The sequence below is a fragment of the Rhipicephalus sanguineus genome, chromosome 2, assembly GCF_013339695.2.
Source record: "Rhipicephalus sanguineus isolate Rsan-2018 chromosome 2, BIME_Rsan_1.4, whole genome shotgun sequence".
In the NCBI taxonomy this organism is placed as follows: domain Eukaryota; kingdom Metazoa; phylum Arthropoda; class Arachnida; order Ixodida; family Ixodidae; genus Rhipicephalus; species Rhipicephalus sanguineus.
This window is the reverse complement of record NC_051177.1, coordinates 111,363,015-111,386,489: the sequence shown is the minus strand read 5'-3', so window position 1 is coordinate 111,386,489 and position 23,475 is coordinate 111,363,015. Positions and strand designations below refer to the sequence as shown.

General features: G+C 45.7%; 1 protein-coding gene across 1 annotated transcript in view; it reads left to right on the top strand.

Moving 5' to 3' along the window:
* The window catches only part of LOC119381802 (uncharacterized), a 44,987-nt gene extending 24,623 nt beyond the window's left edge, over nt 1-20,364 (top strand). The window contains exon 2 of the mRNA XM_037649560.1: nt 19,385-20,364. Coding sequence (XP_037505488.1) covers nt 19,385-20,364 — 980 coding nt within the window. The remainder of the gene's footprint in view (nt 1-19,384) is intronic.
* Nucleotides 20,365-23,475: the final 3,111 nt, after the last annotated feature.

Here is a 23,475-nt window from a genome sequence, read left to right as displayed (position 1 = left end):
GGGGAGTATAGGGGACGCTCATTATGGCGTCGACCTTTGCATACTTTTATCTCTATCCTTCCTTGTTCTCTTTTTCTTGCCCTGACTTTACGCATATAGTTGACATGTCTAAATATAATAGCTAGGTTAAATATATATCTGATTAAGCGATCCACTCGCGCACACACTTGGCAGCCTTAATAAGTGAGTCGTATGATCACACTATGAGCATACGACTCACTTTAAGACACACTTTTAAGACACACAAAACGCGCTCCGACCTCACATATAGTAGCTGAAATAAATAAAAATAATGAGGATAATGTTGGACAAACACAGAGATAGCCTATGAGTCGTGTTTCCGTCAAAGCAAAATCGTGTGCTGTTTCTTGCTTACATCGCTGCTAGAATATTTCAAGAAAAAGGAGTTCATTACATGCGCTTCTTTTAACTATTCAGTTACGTCCTGTTATCTTTGCAAAAACATTTTTTTCTTTGGCCTTTCGTGCATACTGGCGATGCATTTACTGACGTTATGGTGCCGGAATACCATCGTTCACCTCTGACATCTTGCATCAATCACATAATATATAGCTCTAAACCTAGAGTAGCGTTCTGCACGGCCGCACTTCCGCATATCCCGCGGAATTGCGATATATGTCTTCCACGCCCGAGTGCATTTGTGTCATATCTGGCCGGGGGGTATCTTCGGGCTAAAGCGAATCGTCTGCCTTCCCTAAAAAACGTGCTGCTTATTTATATAAAAGCCTTTACCACGCTCACATCCATAAACTGTCTAGAACACTTCTCTTGGTTTTTTAAAATAATTCAGGTCAAATAAATCTGGACCAGTGACATGTTTCACTCGTAATGCACCTTCAACTAAGATTATATAGACGCACACTTGTCTGCGTATACCCTTCTTCTAGTGAACGCTTCGGGACATCGCTGAAACCAAGATGCCTAAGCGTAACAGTGATCACGCATGCAGAAGGGCGAAGGAGGAGCCTCGTTATTGTAAAAATCAAAATCAAAGCGCTTCACTTTCTTTAAGGAGGGGATAACATTGTTGTACTCCGGAAGGAGCTGTCAGCAGCCATGAAACGTGCACGTCGTGTTACTATAGATGACATCTGCAGCAAACAAGCATTGTTCTTCAGTTAACTTGATGTTCAATTAACTCCGATCTGTAAGTTATTCGCAGTTTCGCTTTCACTGCAGTTCTACGGCGACGACAACCAAGCGTGCGTGTGGTACACGAGAACTAACTTCGAGAAACTCTGGCATGTGTTCGTCGGCTAAAAATCGTCTTAAAAATGACCTCCCTCGTTTATATGAATCTATTGATGCACGAGCAAAGGCAGCGAAGCAGCAAAACGCGACGAACTCGTAATTTTTGGGGATACTATTGCATAAATGACGCAATCAAAACTAGTCTCTCTGTGTCTTTGATAGATGTTTCCTGAGGAAACCCTCTAAGACTGCCTAACTTATTTGTTTTTTCATCCGCTGCCCCCTACGGCGAACAGTTACCTTGTGCGATGAGCAGTGCTTATTAAAACCGTAATTCGTACCCATGCAGAGAATAATGGCTACATGGAAGAATCCTAATCTGAGTGTTCGGTGTCCCCTCTTGGTGGCTCTCTCTCTGTAGGCCACTCTTGAGAATAACACCTACCGTAGGAGGTCGGCTTTTATTGTGAAGTTGCGCCTGCAAGCTGCGTAATCCGTAAGTGCGAAACTCGTAAGGCGAAAATTGTGCAGACCCCGAAGGCCTTGTCGAGATTACGGCAAAGCTGATACTGTCTGTCAGAAGAGCAGATTACAGGCCGTGCCACCGACAGAGATCGAGCGGCGGCAGTGAACGCGCTCATTGCACAGAAATGGGCGCCAACCGACGGTCTCGGGTGCTTTCCGCCGGTGTGAAAAATGGGAGCCGATACCTGTCAGGAGAGGCCCCCTTGAGCCCATTGGGCTTTAAAAGGAGATTTGACTATACCACATAAACGGAAGCGATGAAGCCGGCTATTCCGACCTTTATTGTCCTGCTTATTCTATTCATGAGACTTCAGAGCAATGGGAGCTAGGGTTCAGCTTCCCTCCTTGGATTCTTTGTAAATATACGTGTCTTTGTACATATACGTGCTCTAAGTTACTTTTTCGATTGTTCTTAAGGAGTATTGTCACGATTTTAAGGCACCCCAAAAGGGACATTTCTCGTTTCCAAGGTGTCCACTATCAACGCTCTCCACACACTGTAGCCAGACAGCACATATAAAATATGTGACTGTGATTTTAAAGTTTTCGTCACCCAGCATCTGCAAGCCAGCCCCACCGCAATGAACATTACCACGACAAGTTAACACAGTACACTGGGTTTTCAAAATATGTGCCCTGCATGCAGCCTAAATCGCAGAAATCGCTGTCAGAGTCTCTGGACGACAATTCACACGTCGTTGTTTACGTGAACCGCGTGCGACTGACAGCAATCTGGCAGCTGTTGCTAGTATGTCACGAGATGCAGTCTTCCCGTGACGTCAGACTTGTGTTGACACATCACTGCGAAGCCGTCCCCTCGATACCGATATCAGAATGGCTGTTTTAAAGTAGGAACATTGAAAATATATTCAATGCGTCCACTAGCACAACGACAATTTTTGGGGGGCACTCAAAACCCGTGTTTTTATTTAAAACAACAACCCGAATGTATTCAAAACTCGTGTCACTACTCCTTTATTATCCTTCCTATGAGCTCAACGAATTTGCTTGAATATATGGTTAGTTTCGCTTTGTATATGTTCAAGCTGCAATGGCTACCAGACAGGTATTTATTTTCGCACGTCAAGCCACATTATTTGCTCTTCAACGCTGTCTCTCCTGAACTTATACAAAATAGGTATCACGGATATCAGAGCCCCTTTTTCCAACACATTTAGCCTTGTTCCGCCATTTTATTACGCGCTTCCAAATAGAGATAGATAACACTTGAGATATCCTATCTTCAGTTTGTCTTATCGTCTTGTTATCTCTCGAGTTATTTCTTTAATTTTTTCACATGCCTTCAGGACATTGGAGGGCATAGAGTAAAGGGGGTATCAGGGAAAAAATACAATTTTAAATACAAAGTTAACTGAACAAAGGTTAGAATTAGAACAGTGGAACATCATCGTACGATATTATCAAGGAGCCTTATCAGGTTATCAGGAAAAGTTTCGTCATTTGACATAGATACAATGTGGTCCGGACCGGCCACGGTGGTCTAGTGGTTATGGTACTTGACTGCTGACCCGCAGGTAGCGAGATGAAATCCCGGCCGCGGCGGCCGCATTTTCGAGGGTGGCGAAAATGTTTGAGGCCCGTGTACTTAAATTTAGGTGCACGTTAAAGAAGGCCAGGTGGTCAAAATTTCCGGAGCCCTCCACTACGGCGTCTGTCATTATCATATCGTGGTTTAGTACGTAAAATCTTACACACTATTATATACAATGTGGTCCGGAAGAGCGTTGCAGCGTGCAGTAGCAGGAGGCACGGATGTGGAGTTAAATGCAAGCGTTTAAACATCCATGCACATGAAAGTGGGCGAGTTGTGTATGCGAGGATCGTAAGCGGTGTGTCCGCATTGTCTCTAGAAAGACGTGAACAGCCAGCTAGGCAAACAATAGCGTGTACGCTATACATCTTATAGCAACGCCACTTCTTAACTCAAGTTGTGCAGCTGCGGAGAAAATTTGTACAGATGACGTGAGCCTTAATTGTTTCTCAGTGCCCTCTAGCGGCATTGGACGAATGCGAGAAGTTGTCCTTCGGCTTGCTGCTTCTGAAAGTTAAGAGCATCAGCGTGTCCTCGAAGGTTTGGTAACTTTGATGGACCCAGGAGGTTGCCTTCAACGAAGCCCGCCACTGTACAATGCCCCTGAGTATACGAGACGTCGATTTGGAGTGAGACGCTTGCTGACGAGCCCTGTGGGTCCCCTCCGTCATTTGTCGGATTGCTTGCGTGCCGTTCTTCAGGTGGCTTCTCTAAATATGGAAAGTCGAACCTCATCCATCACCTGCGGACAATAAAGTATCATCGCCTACGGTTCCTTTCCAAAGATGCTGAGCAGCAAGTTTTTGTATTGCGTACCTTAGTTCAACGGTGATATTCTCCGCTTGACGAACGAAATGATATGCTACAAGCAGGAAATGTCAAACCTTCTCTTCACCCTCGGAAGAGCCCTATGTGTCAAAATAATATTTACTTGTCTTTCGTAGCAGTATTTCTGAATTGGAAGGGATGCTGAATCATGTCCTGAATTATTTCTAAGCTAATAGAGCTTTAAAAGTTCAGTGCAGCTCATTTTAAAAGAATATTTTCTTCGTGTAATTAAAAATACCACATTAACTCACATGCTCTGGCACTGTTACAAAAACCCGCTAGGCGCTAACTCCGGAACCCTTCCGCCGCGGTGGGCCGCTGCCTTGCGCAGCCCCAGCCTCGGCGACCAACTTTGGGCTGTCCAGCAGGCCCGCGAAGCGGCGGGGAGGCAAGGCCTCCACGTCCCCACGTGGGAGACCTAAAGCGCGGTCGGCGAAAGCCCTGCAGGACCATCAATAAAGTTGTTACCAACCAACCAAAATTAAATATACCTGATAAAGTAATTGTAATATGGAGATGAATGCGATAAAAACAGGGTGCTATACATGCTTCTTCGTGAGAACGGGCACAAAATACAAAATACATCTATTGTTTTATATTTGTAAACTTAGAAGTGCAGTAAGAAATTGGCTATCACTTACTGCTGGCTCTCAAGTTTCACATTGAATCAATTTCTTGAACTAGTTCGAGCACCTATTTATAATAATATATACTTTCACAACGAAGATAAGGCTCACCAAGGCATATATCTGGAATAAGCGTCAAAACAGCTTTTAACCAAATGTGACCATTGAGAAAATGTGCGTCATAATGGGCCTGGAGGACTTCTGGTCGCAATTCTGAAGGCACCACGAGAAGGTACTCGGCTCGATGTGGTGAGAAGTTCTTCTTTTGGAGAAACAAAAACGACGCCAGTGCTCGCTTGAACACTTTCGAAATGACGGCGTTCTTGCCCTCAAGGTATTCCATAAGGCCTCGGAGTTCCGGGTCGGATTGCTGTTGTTCAGCGAAGTCGTCGGCACTTATGGTTCCCAAGAAGTAGTCATTATCCTGGTCGTCTTGCGGCGCCGGGTCCACGGGGGCACGAGACAGGCAGTCGGCGTCAGAGTGTTTTTTTCCGGACTTGAAACGGCGGTAATGTCGAATTCTTGAAGTCTCAAGCTCCACCGTGCGAGACGACCTGAAGGGTCTTTCAAGTTAGCTAGCCAACGCAGGGCGTGGTGGTCGCTCACAACTTTGAAGGGCCTGCCGTAAAGGTAGGGGCGAAACTTTGATATAGCCCAGAATATGGCAAGGCACTCCTTTTCTGTCGTAGAATAGTTGGCTTGCGCCTTCGATAGCGACCGGCTAGCGTAGCTGATTACCCTTTCCAATCCGTCAGTCCTCTGCACAAGAACGGCGCCGAGTCCTACATTGCTTGCGTCGGTGTGCACTTCCGTTTGGGCGTATTCGTCGAAATGCGCGAGTAACGGAGGCGTCTGTAGGCGTCGTTTTAATTCTTGAAGTGCTTCCTCCTGCGGCGTTTCCCACTTGAACTCGACTTCCATCCTGGTAAGGTTAGTAAGTGGCTCGGCGATGCGGGCAAAGTTTTTGACGAACCGCCTGTAATAGGCGCACAGGCCGAGAAATGGACACACGGCCTTCTTGTCGGCAGTTGGCGGGAATGTAGCGATGGCGACTTTCTTCTGCGGGTCAGGGCGTACTCCGGACTTGCTTATCACGTGTCGCAAGAACGAGAGCTACTTGTACGCAAAGCGACACTTTTCTGGCTTCAGGGTGAGTGCGGAGCTCTTTATTGCTTGAAGTACAGCTTGAAGCAGCCGTAGGTATTCGTCGAAGTTTGAGGCAAACACAACGACGTCGTCCATGTACACTAGACAAATGTGCAACTTCAAGCCAACCAGTACTGTATCCACGACACGTTAGAAAGTCGCGCGTGCCGAGAAAAGACCAAAGGGCATTACCTTGAACTTGAACAAGGCGTCTGGTGTCTGGTGTCGGCTCCAGTGTCGACGAGAGCGGTGACGTTGTGGCCGTCGAGGTCGCTAATCCGTTGTCTTGCGTTGCTGTTAAATCGCGGCGTCGGGTCACAGCTAGGTCGGCTTGTCCCGCTGCTTCTACGTCGCGTCGACAGGCCTTCTTCAGGGACCGAGGTTTCGTCTTCAGGGCTTCGTCTGCTTCGCGTCGTGTTCTGCAGGTCTCGTCGCTTTGTCGTCGTCGGCGGCCGCGGATGATCTTCGGCATTTCGTCGTACAGCAACCGCACCTCCATCGGTTGCTGCCCTTAGTTTCCCGGATACGGGCTAGGCGAGTGGTCCCGGTTTGGGCCAGTGTGCTACCGACGGTGCGGTGATATGTAGTGGCCGGGCGACGGCGAGCGGCAAGGTCGTCGTTCTTGCCACTGTGTTCCGGTCAGGTAGTCATCGATGTCGCGAGGACGTTCGCCTGGCTGCGAGCGCGGCGCGTTGACGGCGAGTTCGCGTAGCCCCATCTGTCGGTACTGGCAGCAGCGGTACGTGTGGCCGGCCTCCCTGCAGTGGTAGCAGAGCGAGCGGTTGTCAGGGGTGCGCCAAACGTCAGTCTTCATTGGCGCGTAGCGTGGGGCATATCGCTGGGCGACACGAGGACGGTAGGGCATCGGTGGTGGTGGCGGCGGCGGCGTCTGGCGGCCGAACTGCTGTGGCGGCGCAGCGTCTCGACGTGGGCGAGGAGGGGGGGCGTTGCGTCGGGCTGCAGCAGCATAGCTCATTGCTTGCAGCTGCGGCGGTGCAGGCTGAGGAACACCCAGTGACTGTTGGATTTCCTCGCGTACAACGTCAGCAATCGACGTCACTTCGGGCTGTGCAAAAGATGCGAGCTTTTGCAGCTTCTCTCGCACGATGGCTCGGATCGTTTCGCGCAAGTCGTCGGAGCCGATGTCATGAACGGCTGCGCTGTCTTTAAACTCGCGGTGATTGTACTGCCGGATGCGCATCTCGAACGTCTTCTCGATGGTTGTTGCCTCCGAGAGGAATTCTTGGATGGTCTTGGGTGGGTTTCTCATCAGTCCCGCGAACAGTTCCTGCTTGACTCTTCGTATGGGGAAGCGAACTTTCTTTTCCTCGGGCATGTCAGGGTCAGCATGGCGGAAGAGTCGGGTCATCTTTTCCGCGAAGATTGTCACCTTTTCGTTCGGGAGCTGCACCCGTGTTTCCAGTATTGCGGTGGCCCGTTCCCTTCGCGCGACGCTTGTGAACGTTTCCAGGAAACCGCTGCGAAAGATGTCCCAGGTTCGAAGAGTGGATTCCTGATTTTCGAACCAAGTCCTTGCCGCGTCTTCCAGACAAAAGTACACGTGGCGCAGCTTGTCCTCGGTGTTCCAGTTAAATGCTGAGACCCTTTCGAACGTCTCCAGCCAGATTTCGGGATCATCGCTTGGCGATCCATGGAAGGTAGCCGCCTCTCTTGGAGGCTGCATCACGACAGCTCCAGGGGACACTGCGGCTGTCATCGTGCCCGTTGTCTTTGTCGCCGTGGCTCTTGGCTTGTCCGGTAGGAGTCCAAATTGAGGATGTAGTCCTTTGAGTCTCCGGCCTGTTCGACTGTCCCTGATGGTGTCGGTGTCTTCTTCACGAGCGGGGCTGTGTTCACGGCATGACGTGGGCGTCCGGAACATGAACGTACCCCGCACTTCCACCAGATGTCACGTGGTCGTGACGTCAACGAAGGCAGCAGGCAGCACGTCAGAGATGAAACTCTATTTGGCCGAACTTGTGGCCGGAAATCTGAAAGTCAAACTACAGCAGTACACTAATAGCGGCGAGCAGAGCGTCGACCGTCGATCAACTGACAAGGGGTGAATCGCGTCGGCGTTTATACATGTGACGTCAAATATTCCAGCGTTATCGCTTGTTGTCGCGCAAGGTCTAGATAAGCTCGAGTGTTCGCGTCTTGCGCGTATTCTTAACAAAATGATCTACAATAATCGCGAAGCTTCTCGAACAATGAGGTGCGGTTTGCGCTGAGCGTTGCTGACAGTCTTTGCTGGTGAAACCCGAATACATCAAAATAAAACATGAAGCGGGCGTGGCAATATGCGTTTTTAGATCAATGTGCTCACACTATTAAGACTATTAGCACATGTGCACGAATGGGCAGTGCGCTGACCACGTGCCGGCATTTATAACTAGGCGGTTTTGGGCAGCACTGTTAGAGTTACTTACCTAATTTTTAGGCAACCACACCGGCAGATGTATAGTATTCTAACTACCGCATCGATTTACAGTTTGGTAACTCAGGGATCTCCTTCTGTACAAGAATGAATGATGATGAATGAGGAAGTCATAATCTATCCCAATGTGCCGCTACTGTCCCCAGAGTCACTAAAAATTTAAGCTGGCGTCCTCCGAATGGGTTATGATAAAAAAAATACAGCGGTGGATTTCTATGAATTAACTACCGCTGTAAACAAAAATGTCCAGCGAGAGTAACGAGGGTAGAGCTTTCCAGGCTACGTTCATGCAAGAGGACCGTCACGTTGTCACGCACGTACGAGTTTAATCATGTCTCTCTTCACGACCTGCGGGTTGCTGACTCTTCGTGGACGCTTTCTCGGATGGCAGGGCCTGTCCCACTCCAGCCAAGGCAGAACTATTCAGAACAAGCCGGTAATGATGCGGTTATAAACTTTCTTCAAGAAGGCAGAGAAATGTCCAAAGAACTAAGAATGGTGTAAGGTTTCCTACGAGATACGCCCGGTGAGTTTAAAGTAAATGAGATGGCGAACTTTCGTAATACTTGAAGGGCTTTGGTTAAAACGCTGAAGCTCTTGAGTTGTCTCCTCCACCCAACTTTGTTATCTTGAGTGAACTAACAGGAAAGGGTACGCAGTACTTATGCCACAATTTAGATTGCGCAGTGTTTATCATCATCGGCCTTTGGCACATGTGGTAGGCCATATCGCTCCCAAATTTATATCGTGTGCTTTGGCCCAGGAGTCATGTGTCAAAGCCTACATTCACAGGCAGTACCGGTGTTTATGGGAAATGTACACTTACGATGTTCTTGGTGTTCTTTAAGACAGGCAAACTATTTACGCCATTATAACATTACTACAGATTACGGTACGTCAGGAATATGTACTACCTTGAATATGTAATTTGACAATGCAGCCCTGTGGTTGATGAAAGGTCTGTGTGTGAAAGAACTGTAAATAAAATCGTTATTAAAGAAGCACCCTCCTAACATGAACTTCTGTTGCAACGCACGTTCTACATGTGCTTCTGGTGCAACTTATTTCGGGTGCAGATGAAGTAACATTGAACTTAATGAAAGCTAACTTATCCTAGGCTTGTGACTTGTATACCTAAGAACAGCTTCCCCCGTACATCTATGTGAGGTTAATGTAATGACCATACATGTGGCTACTATGCTGCTTACTGCCGGTGCGCCCGGGACAAAGCACTGTTTATTTTCAATAGGCGGTACAGCGGTACGTGGTTTACAGTCTCCGTTGCATGCGTTTCTGAGAGACGAAAATATGTCGGCAATTCTGCATCTTGTGACGCTTCTAAATTTTCATAAGATGTGTTGCAATGTAAGCAGCGAATAATTGTTCTACACAGGTACAAAACGTATATTCCGAGATGTATTGAACATAACGGCCGCAAACACGCATCAGGGCGTATTGTTTCAAGTCAACGTTAAAGAAACTGAGCTAAACACACGGACAGGTTGGGGAATTTCGTTGGGTGCAAGAATTGACGCATGTTGACGATATCACTTATTCAGCATGTATGGCGAACACGAAAGATATGAAGACAGGACTGTCGGCAACAGCATTCTAAGGTGGAAGTAGATACGTTGACCGCCATAGTGTTGCGCTTGACCATGTAGTATCAGCTTCTAAGTCGATTGTATCCGAGTAATGGCGCTCTCAAACGGGACGGATATCGCTTCGCTTGAACTGGCTTTGCTAACTACTAATGTCAGAACCCAAAATGCTCTCTTTGTAACATTGAACCTTCATCAACGCCATCTAGCTTTATTCTAGTCGATCAAGATGTCGTGAAGGCTTATCTTCACAAGAGCTGTCCCGTCCTTGAAGATCACACACTGCAATGACCGAGCCTTCATGCCGTATCTGCCCTGTGTGACAGGAATATTTCTCTCGCACAGATGTTGAGGCAGCGCAGCGGGATGCGAAACTGCCAGGTTTTTTCTTACTCTATTCACACCGCCTCGCTCGACAAAGGTTACCGACATACCATTATTGAAATGGGGAGCTGCTTTAAGTATACGCATTCTTATCGGTTACTTCATAACCTCAGTATCGCGTGCTCTAGCCCAGGAGTCATGTGTCAAAACCTACATTCACAGGCAGCACCGGTGTTTATGGGAAATGCACACTTGCGATGGTCTTGGTGTTCGTTAAGACAGGCAAACTATTTACACCATTATAACAATACTACAAATTACGGTACGTCTGGAATATCTAGCTTGAATATGTAATTTGACAATACAGGCCTGTGGTTGATGAAATATTTCATGGTCCCGGCGCATTTTATTCGTATTTGTCGAAGCCCGCTAATGCTAATCGCTAGCCTGCTGGTGACAATAAATGACATCGATGTGTTATTGAGTGGAAACGTGTCTGCGTAATACTCTTGCAGCATTGTTAGAAACTTGGATACTGACATTCTATATGGACAAACTTCTAACATAATAATAATAATTTTAGGGGTTTAACGTCCCAAAACCACGACATGATTATGAGGGACGCTTTAGTGGAGGGCTTCCGAAATTTCAACCTCCTGGGCTTCTTTAACGTGCACCTAAAAATCTCAGTACACGGGCCTCAAGCACTTTCGCCTCTATTGAAAATACGGCCGTCGTTGCCGGGATTCGATCTCGCGAACTTCAGGACAGCAGTCGAGCCCCACAACCGCTAGACCACCATGGCGGGTAACTTTTAACCTACATAACGTGGTAATTTCCTGGATTTCTAAATGATCTTTCCGTAATAGGCAAGAATACGCAGAATCAGGTTTCCGCTGTTGCGCACATTTTTTTCTAAAATATTTATTGCTCCAAAAATTCAGTGCTTTACTCAGATCGGCCGATCTCTCTTTTCCTGATCGTTTGTACATATTTATATAAGTGAAAATATATAAAGTACAGTGTCATATGTATTTATGAGCTCAGTTAACCGACTATTAGGAGAAATTCTAGTTAATTGTAATCTTTTTCATGAAAAACAGAGAAAATGCGCCCGCCTTCTTATTTCGAGTGACTACAGAAACATGTTCCCGTTTCATTTCAATTTGCGCAAAATACTAGAACCTTAAGCGCCATGTATTACATTTTAGTGTTCCATATTAAGGTAATAATATTATATGATATTAATGTAAAATGAAGCACAACCAAAGGTTGGATAGTATTGCAGTAACAGAAACGAAAGACATGTGTGGTTGAGTGACCCAGTAATGATAGAATTCCGAATGCTCCTATAGCCGCGAAAATATTAAGAGACGAATGCTACAACAAATGGCACAATTTATGTAAGGTTACACAAACCTGGCAATTTTTTTTCTTTTACTTTTGAAACTCGTCAAGCAGAGTTAAATGGCAGCTGATATTCTGTATACCGTTAGCTCTTTCGTAAAGAACACTTTCCAAAGTGAAAGTTGGAAATAACCAGGCATTCATGAGCTACCGTCTAATATTGCGTGACATAGCGTTAGCATTACACTGTATTTAGAGACAAGTATAAAAGATAAATGTAAGCAACAGCATGCTAGACACATATGAACGAAAGCCCCGAATGGTAGAAATTTCACGAGAAAGGAATATGCTTGAATGCAATTAACGAAAGCGCAATCTGGGACCCCGAGAAGAAATTCCTCTTGATGGCGGCTCGACGAACTAAAAAGTGCCCTACCCGCACTGATAATGGCCTAGGTCCAGACCTTTCAATTTTACGGCTAATGCTTCCACTCTAAACGAGCGTGCCATGAAGGGAATGGTGTTCTAGTAATTCGCGCATAAATTTTTGTTCCAGTGATTTCCCCTTGGCTATTTCAGCTATAAATTTCTTTTTTTTTTTGCGTGTGCTCCACAATCAGCTGTGCCATGTCGTAGCAGATTGTCCCTTTCAGCACTGTGACATACTCCGATAATGCGGTAAACATCGCTTTTTATGCGCAACTTTTAGTCAGATGACCTTATTCCCCACGAAAAATGTTGATGCCACATTGAAAGAAAAACAAAGAGAGAACTAATGCATTTGTACAAGCGCTAAATCTAGAAGAATGCTGTGCACAAAGGTGCAGTGTTTCACAACACTGTGCTATAGAGCTGTAGCATGCTACAAGCTAAAGGGACATTTTTCAGTCCTGTCTTCTCTTATGTGCACATGCTACACCAAACGGCCCTGTCATGACGTTTATCCATGGTTAGCACAATGACTTTATTGGATGACTCATACGTGTAGACTCACACACAGATTTTTTTTTTATGCCGCCGAAGATTACTGAGACATATGTTGAGATTAACAGACATACCTTTCGACACTAGTGCGTTTTATTATTTGTAAACGGCAGCTACAACTTCACTTCCGCATGAATTTCTTTTTATGTAGATTGCATATTTATCATAAAGAGAGCTTTCTGACCTCCATTATTTTAGCACAAATTGATCTCATTTGCAGTCAGTGTGCGCTGCGAACAATTTCCCGCCCGCTTCACTCCTCGCTCCAACTTTCGTGACGTGAATGTACAGCTTTGCGTCGCCTTTAAATTGGGCTGTATTGGATTATCGGATTACAGAATTCACGAAAATGCACATTGCCCTGAAAAGGACTGTGTGGTGGAATGGTCCTAAATAATTTAGGCATCACTGGTTTTCGTTAAAATAAATGAACGGAGAGAAATAGCTCATCCCTTTACACTAATGAAATGTTCTGCCTGGATATATTTTCGTCATTTCAGCACATTCAGAAGATTAATGTTACTTAAAACTGAAAGGTGCACTTCGCAGAGTTAAACGTTGCTCCGGAAAATTATTGCCAGAGGATACTCATTTTGTCAACGTGAATCTGTGAAAAAAAAAAAAAAAACATTGAATCTATTTCAATATGCTCAGAGTGGTATGAAAAAGTAGCGTCTTTTTCTTTCTTTTTGCAGGTGATGTGGTAACCGTCCTCCTTCAGGTATAGTGATTATACTTTCCTCAATTGCACAACAAACGTTCGCGCTAGGCCATGGTATGCCTTATACGTAAAATAGCCAGTTTCGCCGCGAGGGTGAAGTTTGAAAGTGATGTCGGCAGATTGGAATGTTATGCGAGGTAAGGCAGGTTGCGAATGTCTTTAGCATCCAACCTTACGGAACTTACAAAAACGCCGGTGCAAGGAAACGTGGCCGCTGTAGAAAACGAAGCACTTTCGTGCAGTCTATCGCATCAAAACAAACCTAAATTATCGATTACTTTCAATTACTCTCAATGACACTGAAATACATGAAATTACTTTCAATAAATCTGAATATGAATTACTGCTACCTTATTTCAGTTACTGCTACCTTATTTCAGTTACCTCGTAATTACTATCGATCACTTCTTAATTACTCTTGCTTTGTAATACTTTAGAGCGCGCTACAGACGTTTTGTATGACGCCATCGACATTTTGTTCTATTCGTATGTTTCTGGGTTTCTTCGACGCACTGCCGAAGCGGACCTCAGAGATCACGTAGACGGAAGCAAGTGGCTGAGACCTGCTTCCACAGGTGCCGCTACAATACCATCTGCTCGCAAGAAAACCGTCTCCCCTTCAGTGAACTCATTCAATTAGTTTTCATTATTCGTACCGATAGTTAATTGGCCCGTATATTAAGTAAGGTCGGCGATATCACGTGTATCCAATATAACTCTTAACTTCACGAGGGTTGTCAGGGAACCAGAACGATCAATGGCGTGCCAGTTTTATTTTTACAAGTCCTTTTTCCGAATAGTCGGAAAACCAGAAGGGCTCTATTGTAAGCGTTTGGAAGAGAAACAGAAGCGCCACGTGGTGGTCGTGCTACTAATAATAACTGGCAGTGGGATACTCTTTCACGCAAAGTAGTCTTTCAACTTTTTTTGTTTTTATATTGATATTTTGCTCAAGGCGAGTTCTTCCGATGTTTGAAGCGTAGGAAGACTACCCGTGCAATGGGAGTGCACGCCAAAACCAACACGACAATTTTTTTTCTCGTCTGACACCTCGATGGACTCGTTTGTGCTTCACCGACTCGCATTCTTTCCTTCCGCCCCTTGGCTCGGCGAGAAGGCGTCATCGGTGCTTGGAATGCCCTTGTACGCAGTTCCGGAAAAACTCTTAATGCGAGGTGCGCGAAATTGTTTCCGGGGAAAGACCGCGGCAACAAGACCCGCATGGCCTACCGAGAGCGAACGAAAAATGCAAGCAAGCTGATGCATAGTCGTCACAGGCTCGCACAGAGCGCGCTTTGAGTGGGTGCCTCCGCGAGCACTGGAGCCCCAATGGCGAGCACGGACGTAATGCGGAACAAACTTGCGCTCGGTGTGCTTTGGGAGAGAGTTTCAAAGACCCAATACCAACGTCTTGTTCCTGCGAGTTGCAGCCGTAATAAAGACTTAAGGGCGACTGCTTTGATAGCAGTGTTCTGTTAATGAAGTAGGACGCTTTTCTCGCGCAGTCTGAGAATACGAACAAGTGCCTTTAAATTTTGAATGAATTCATTGCATTTCTTTCGCCTGCTATAAAAATTCGATTCAATGTAAACTACAACGTACTGGCGTAGTTGTGCAGGCCTACTTTACCATATGACTCCCATATTTTGCCTAAACATGTCTTCTGTTTCAAACCTTCATTGGAAAAGAATATTCATGTCTAGCGTACATGCAGGCGTTCTGGAGAGGAAGATCCACACAATGCGAATAAACAAAGCAATTTTCTTCTGAGTTGAACACTTATGTTGTTATCATTTCGAGTCGATGCTTAGCGCCCTTTTGAGAGATGTTGTTGCCCCTCAATTCCATGTTCAGGAACAACGATACTATTTCGGGAACTATACATATCAACTTCCACATTTGTCAAGTTTATCCGAGCGTAATTAATGAAAGAGCAATAAGCGAAATCTGAGGAACAGTTGCTTACATAGCTGTCACAGACATTCTGCTAGGTAGAGAACTTCCATTAAATCAGGTGAAGACACTTGCAACTTCAGTATTTAAGATAGCATCTTGAGCCAGGGTTCCTTTTCCTTGATATCACAACCAAGCTTGTTTTTTATCTTTCTTGTTGCTGATGCACATCACCCGAAGCCGAGTTTAGTTAAGGAAGCAGACGGCATGGTGCTAGATGGCGAGAGTGCTTGCAGCGTCACAAGCAGGCTACCATAGGTGGTGACAAACGCAAGCTCCAAGATTAAATCATTGTTTAGTGAGATTCCGCCAGTAAATGCATGCTCAAAAACCTGATCAGTAGACAATACATGTATTAACGGTGGCGAAACCTTATGATTTCCTGATTCTATTATATCTAAATTTTGGACAGCAAACGCTATATTGCGTTCATTTATTCTTTGTTTTACTCTCACATAATTCTTACAAAATTGAAAGAAGGAAAGAGGCCAAAGTGTCTCGGATAGCCTCTCTTAACAAGTCAATGAATGTCGCCTAGATCAGTAGCTTTCTTCCTATAGGAATGTGAAAGTAGTGGCACAGCGAAAGCTCACGCTGCCAAAAAAATTGTGCGTAGCACTACATAGTCCGAGTACCGATAGCAAAAATTTATATCAGTATTCAGCATACTTTCTGCCGGACTTGCTAGCAATGTTTTCAGTAGTCGATAGAGATTTGCTTGATGTTTGACTTGATGAAAGATAACAATGTGTTAAGGGCACTAAGAAGTGTATTAAGAGTAGAGGTCTGATGCAACCACCATTGTTTACCGCACAGAAAACCGACTGTTCTGACGCGCTCGAGAAAGACTAGTATAAAGATTGATACGAGCAGTTTAATGATAACAAGCACTTGACCAGATTCCGAATCTAAATTATCGTTATTATTTTAATAGGTACCTCAGGGTAAACCTCATCTGATAAGTGCACTTACGCGTTTGTTGATTCCTGACATTTGTAACCTGCGAAGAACCAACAGCCTTGCGTACTGAATATCGCTCGCACGGCACGCTTGCACTGTCGCAACACTTCCCACGATTCGCGGGAACATCCCGGGCCGTGTATTTGGCAAACTGCAGCTATTGTACTGTACTAATGGCAACATTATGGAAGCGACTAGGCCCTATTTCCTTGGTTATCTCTCATAAAACCTAAAAAGGAAATAACATTAAGTAATTCCATACGTTTGAAAATACGCGCACAGACTACAAAACGTACCACCAAAATTTAAAATGAGCCACATTCAATGTACAATCATCGTAATCCAGACGCAGTACCTGCTGCAGAAGTTATCTACGTGACAGTGGTGACTCGTTGACCCAACGGCATTTGAATCCTTAAAGAGAAACGCAAACAGAGAAAATGCGTCAGTGTCGAAGAAAACGCTGTATACGACACGGTGACACGCACATCGTTGTAAACGTGAAAAACCCTATGGGTAAAATCTAAGCCATCAACTACATAGGACGAAGAAGACAGAGAATCAATTCTCGAACTCAATTCTCGAGCCTATTGATTGAGCCGCCGGTATCAGAAAAGCTTTATATATAAAAGAAGCCGTAAAGCTGCCACAGGTTGTCCTGTTAAGCAATGCATCTAGGTTTTTGGTGCAATGCCCACCAACCGGGGAGCAGAAATTTGAAGAATGTAAGAGCAAAACGTTCAGTGGAAACTCTACCAGACACTCGAGACCTTGCGCACAAACTTCGCTCGGTTCGCCCGAAAACTCGACTTGAGTGCGCGAGAGTGAATATGTAATATTCTGAGCCCAATGTGTAGAGAGTCTATCCGTATTGTGCGACCGCCGCACCTCTTTTCCTGGGTTCTTTCTTTTTCTCTTTCTCGCCATATTTTTTCTCTGTATTTTTATCTTTTGTGCCTTTTTTTCGTTTCTTTCTCTCTATTTCTTTCTTTGTCCATTTATCTTTTTCTGCCTTTCTTTTCTTTTTATATCTTTATTTCTCTCAACCTCTTTCTTTCTCTCTCTCTCTTTCTCTTTATCTCTTTCTGTCTATCTCTGTACGCGCTCTCTCACCCATCCTAGTTATTGCATCTCACGCCGGACTAATTGCCGCGCGTGTTTTGGGAGCGATGCAGAATATGAAGAGGAGAAGAGGAAGATAGCAGCCGGGCGCACGTGTTCGGGGAGCAAGCAGAAGATGAAGAAGGCCGAACATGATGATGATGGTTTTTTTTGGTATCTTTGCACGGTATGAACAAAAGCTTAAACGCCCCGCTGTTAAAAAGTAGGACGCGAATACTTTAAACGGAGGCATTGTTAATATATCTCGCAATAGTGAAATAAAAGACCTTTATAGAACACCATGCAAACGCGACACGAACCATCTTACTGATAAGAAAAACCTGACTATGCGAAAATTTAACTCCACAGTCGTGCTTCGATAATACCGGGATGGGCCCTCCGGGAGGCCGTTCCACACGTTGAAAAACTCTAGAAAGAACAAGAAGGACGCTGTGCCAATGCCGCCCGCAACAACGTTCCAGGGAGCACCCCAGCCATGGTGTTACCAAGGAGGTTTAAAAAGAGCAAGAGAATTGGGCACCCAAGACACTTCGTACCGAAGCTGCGTTGCGTAGGCTGCTATTGAGTTCGGAGGAGCAGCAGAGTTTGAGAGCTGGTTCTAACACAAGCGGCTTTAGATGGGACAAACGCATGGCACGCCACACGTGACGAAATTAAAACTATTAGAGACGTGGCCGACACTGCGCCGTCGCCTGCCCTGAGTCTGTGTCGTCTCGCTGGTGACCCAAGACGCCTTAGGGACAAACGTTAATTTTAGACTTTTGGGTCTCGGGACAACGCAAGTGCACGAACCCAAGAGTGGCTTGGGTTCTGCGCGTGCGCCCTGTCAGCTTACAAAATACTTTGGTTCCCAAGCACCTTGAGCCCCCAATTCCGAAGAAGCTAATAACATCCAAGGGTATCCCTCACGGTAAAGCATTTCTCTTCAGTCCTCTTACGCACCACTTAGACAACTTTCAAACGGGATTCTGATTAGATTTTTTAAGACATGTACGCATCGACACGTTTTTGTAAGTGTAGTAGCTGCATGCACATCGTGGGCTTACCAGGCACGTCAACAACACTGGCGTTTAGAGGGCGACTTATGGTGTGACGTCAGGTCATCTGTCACGTTAGAGTACATACGTCAGTATTATTGAAACTAAGTGCACTTTATGATGCAATCACGTGACTATCAAACGTAACTTTCGTTAATGTATTCCTCCGGAGTCGAGCAATGTTTCAATATAGCGTGCTGAATCATACGAATACACATAAAATGTTTATTAGAGTGCTATAAAGCGGTTGCCAACACTGGAACCACCGACGTTAATTTGATATGACGCCTGTATCGTAGAAATATCATATATAGTGTACGGTTATATAGCCAGCACCCTAACCCACAATCGACATTGCACCGACATTACGCATGCATGGGCTGTTTTCCAAACCAGTTTAGTCATAGTCAAATCCTCTTACCCTCCCATGCCAATATTGGTCTACACCAAGTTTATGAGGCAGACATGAGAGCACCCAGACGTAGGCGGCTAGAATAGATAGATAGATAGATAGATAGATAGATAGATAGATAGATAGATAGATAGATAGATAGATAGATAGATAGATAGATAGATAGATAGATAGATAGATAGATAGATAGATAGATAGATAGATAGATAGATAGATAGATAGATAGATAGATAGATAGATAGATAGATAGATAGATAGATAGATAGATAGATAGATAGATAGATAGATAGATAGATAGATAGATAGATAGTCGTGGTTCATCCGCCGTGACAGGACGGCGTGCAACAGCAACCGTGGCCCCCTACCGGATGTGTACAGAGACATACGGGACTAGAAATAGACTGGGTTACCTTCGCTCATTCGGTGCCAGTTCATACTGAAGATGCCACCCGCATAGGTGGCGAAACGTCTATGTAGTTTTTTGTTATATTTTGTTGTGTTAAGTCGGAGTATCTTTTTTAATCATGAACTCTCCCGGCTTTTGGAACATTTTTGCATTTATAAGAGTTCTGTACGGAAGTATTCTTCTTGGCACAGTGAGGGAGTACATCAACCAGTCTACAAAGATTGTGCGGATAGGATGTCATCTGCGTTTCAAGTACGAGTGCCTGAACAACAACGTGGTGCCCAGAAGCCTGTCCTGCAAGACCCTCGTGGACACTCCGTATGGCCGCAAGCTTGCACGGGACTTCAGCCGCAACTGCCTGAAAGCCAGAATCCAGGACAACAGGCAACAAATACACCAAGTAAGACGTCGCGTGTATGCGGCGGAAACCTGTCTCCGATCGAAGCTCCGTCCCAATGATTTCCATGACATTATCAGGGCGCGCAAGCAAGCTGAGGATTTAGAAAGGAACAAATGCATCGAGGTTCATCGCCACAAACTTGCTCGATTGTTACATCATCGTCAGCCGGAACGTGACGGTTTCAGAGCGGTACATAACCTTTCTTCGAGGCAACTGTCAGACAACAACATCAGTCTGCTGTCGAAAGGCCTGAGCTTCGCGATAGTCCCACGAAGAGTGCCGAAGTGGGACATTATCGCGGAGGTTGAGGAAAAGTTGCGGCACATTCAGGACACGACGGGGGTGAACTTGGCTCGTAGCCGAATCGTCAGTGTATTGGCAGGTGCCAAAAGCCCTTGTACGAACCTTACCGCTGAGGAACGCGATGCGCTCAAGGATCTCAAGTCAGACAATTCTATTGTCATCCTTTCTGCTGATAAAGGAAAAGGCACGGTTTTGCTAGACCGAAGGGACTATGAGGAGAAAATGCACAACATCTTGAGCGATTCCTCGCATTTTGTGAAGCTGACCCGTGACCCGACAGCAAAATCGGAACGGCAACTGGTGGAACAGTTACGGGCACTCCGCAACAAGGGAAGCATTGATCAAGCGTTGTACCGCCGACTTTTCTTCGGATGGGGCCACGCCAACGATTTATGGGCTGCCCAAGGTTCACAAGGAGGGCTGTCCTCTTTCCCCTATCGTGTCCTTCGTTGGGTCACCAACCTATAACTTGTCAAAGTTTCTGGTTGGGTTGCTGAGACCGTTAACCGGGAACAATGGCCGGTCAGTCAAAAACTCTCGGAAATTTGCGACTGCCGTGCGTACACAGCAGCTTGATGATGATGATGTGATGGTATCTTTTGATGTTGTTTCTTTATTCACAAATGTTCCTGTTGTCCTGGCAATTGAGGTTGCGGAGGCCCGTTTGAAAGAGGACAGGAATTTGCAAAGTCGTACGTCGATGTCGGTGGAGGATATTGTAATTTTGCTGCGGTTTTGCCTGAAACAAACGTACTTCAGTTTCAACAACACAGTTTACCACAAAATTGAAGGTTGCCCTATGGGAAGTCCAGTCTCCGTCACCATGGCCAACTTAGTGATGGAGCACGTCGAAACATGGGCGCTGGAGGTTCTACCTTTTCAGTTGAAACTATACCGTAGGTACGTTGATGACACTTTCGTCATCCTGAAGAGGGCAAATCTGGTTGCTTTCCATGAGGCACTGAATGGCGTACATCCTGCCATTAAGTTTACCTATGAAGTAGAGAAGGATAATGCCTTGCCATTTTTGGATATACTTGTCCGCAGGGCTTGTAATGGCGGGTTGCAAACAACAGTGTACCGGAAACAATGCGATACCGGAGGCTTTTTGTCCTTCCACTCACATCACCCGGCCGAACACAAACGGTCCGTCGTGAGGACGTTCTTGTCCCGTTGCGATGCTGTTTGTTCTGATCAGCACTTGCGGCGACATGAGATGGAAATGTGATCGGTGCGTTGGAGCAAAGGCATTATCCGAGGACGTTTATCAACGACACCATGAGACGTATGCGAGGGGGAACAAGAAGTGTGGCACAAGAAAACACAACATCCATTGTTTCCATTTCTTACGTTCAGGGCGTGTCAGACTGTGTTCGGAGAGCACTTCGTCCGCTGGGCATTAAAACCGTTTTCAGACCTCATTGTACCTTGGGGAACGTGTTCACCAGGCCTAAAGACCGCACCCATGCGAACGATCAAAGCGGGGTCGTCTACAAGGTACCGTGCGGGGACTGCGACGCCACATACATCGGCGAAACAGGCAGGAAGCGGTCAACGAGGCTCAAAGAGCACAAAGGGGATGTCGCCAAAGCCACCCATTCCACACATTCCAAGAGCGAACTCGTCGAACACTGCTGGACGACGGGGCATGCCTTCGACTTCAGTAATGCGACGACGCTGGCTCGGGAACAAAGGTGGGGCAAGAGAAAGCTTCTCGAGTCGTGGTTCATCCGCCGTGACAGGACGGCGTGCAACAGCAACCATGGCCCCCTACCGGATGTGTACAGAGACATATGGGACTAGAAATAGACTGGGTTACCTTCGCTCATTCGGTGCCAGTTCATACTGAAGATGCCACCCGCATAGGTGGCGAAACGTCTGTGTAGTTTTTTGTTATATTTTGTTGTGTTAAGTCGTAGAGAGAGAGAAAGAAAAGACATTTATTTGGTCCGGAGGGAAGAGCATGACATGTTTACACATCCAACTCATGGCTAGTCCCATGTCGGGACGGGGAGGCCGAGCCTCTCCGCCCTCTCACGGGCCTTCCGGACAGCCATGAGCTGGACGTCGTAGCTGGGGTCGTTGATAGCAGCGGTCTACCAGGCTTCTTGACTGTAGTCCTGCAACGCAGGGCATCGCCAGAGCATGTGTTTCAACGAGCTAACGTCACCGCAGTCTGGGCATGATAATGTCATGGTATGCAAAAATGTTCCAAAAGCCGGGAGAGTTCATGATTAAAAAAGATACTCCGACTTAACATACTGGGCTCCCACGCATGTTAAGTCGGAGTATCTTTTTTAATCATGAACTCTCCCGGCTTTTGGAACATTTTTGCATACCATGACATTATCGACCTTGCCTCTAATATAAGCATAAACAAGTGTATCAGCACGCACCTGCTGCGAATATAAGTCGGCTGCATGTTCTATCAGTCGACGTTTGTTCCCTTTTTCATTTGATTTACGATAAACTTTAGGAAACACGAGCGCCTCTCATGTGAACGCTTTTATTCAACAATGTTGCAAATTGTCGTGGACAATATGCAAAAATTCTTGTTTCTGAGAAAGTGTTGGTATCAACCTCTCCATTTGGTTTCAGCCAATTTCCTTCGCACCTTTGCTCCGCTCGTCACCGTGATCGTTTTCTCCCGCTGTGTTGTTTCATTTTGCTGTGCACGTCTATTACCTTCCATTAAACTCTAGTCCAACTTCCATTTGATGCGAGCGTTTTCACATTTTCCGTATATCGCAATTACGACATCTCAACGTTCTGCCTCGTCTCACAACCCCCCGTCAGCAGCTGTGACTTACGATGTTCGGATTTCCTTCGCAACGTCAGCAATATCGCAGTCGTCAACCTTTTCGGTGGCCAACCAAACTTCTTACCGTGTTTACGCAGGCACTGCAAATAATAATAAAGCGAGGTCTATGCCAACCCTAGGTTCTACTCTTATGAATTGTAACTTTCTTCGCCGGTGAACGTATCGAAAATCGAGGGTAGATATTTTGCCACATCGCTCGTCGCCCGGTGTGGCTGTACAGCCCGAGTTGCTACGGTTATTTATTCGACGCAGGCGACTGTAGTAAGCTTCCGCTGACGCTGTATCTTTCCTTGCGTCTGATTTTTTTATCCGAATGCTTGAATTCTTGTGACGATAATATAGGCTTTTCTTTTTACATGGAGGATTATTCAGTGATAGATTAACTTGGTGGGAGTTATAAACCTCAAGTGGGTTCCGCCCGCAAAATGATTCGATCGGAACTTAAGGGACCATAGTGAACAAGATTGCCTTGGAATCTATTTTAAAGGAAATATGTAAATTTTAAATAAAATACCCCGCTTTTACAGAGTAGATTGACCATTGATAAAGAGCGGTGGTACTATGGCAACACAATGGACTTCATTGGTACGTATTTCGAGTTCTGTGGCTTCCTTCTATGTGCATCACAGAAAAACTTTTTAAAATACGTTGATACATCGCGAACTATTTGCATTGCTGTGAATAGTGACCACCTTCTCACGAACCACGCATAGCAAGGGGTTCTAACAATCACTTCCCCGGGAGGTAAATAGTGCGGA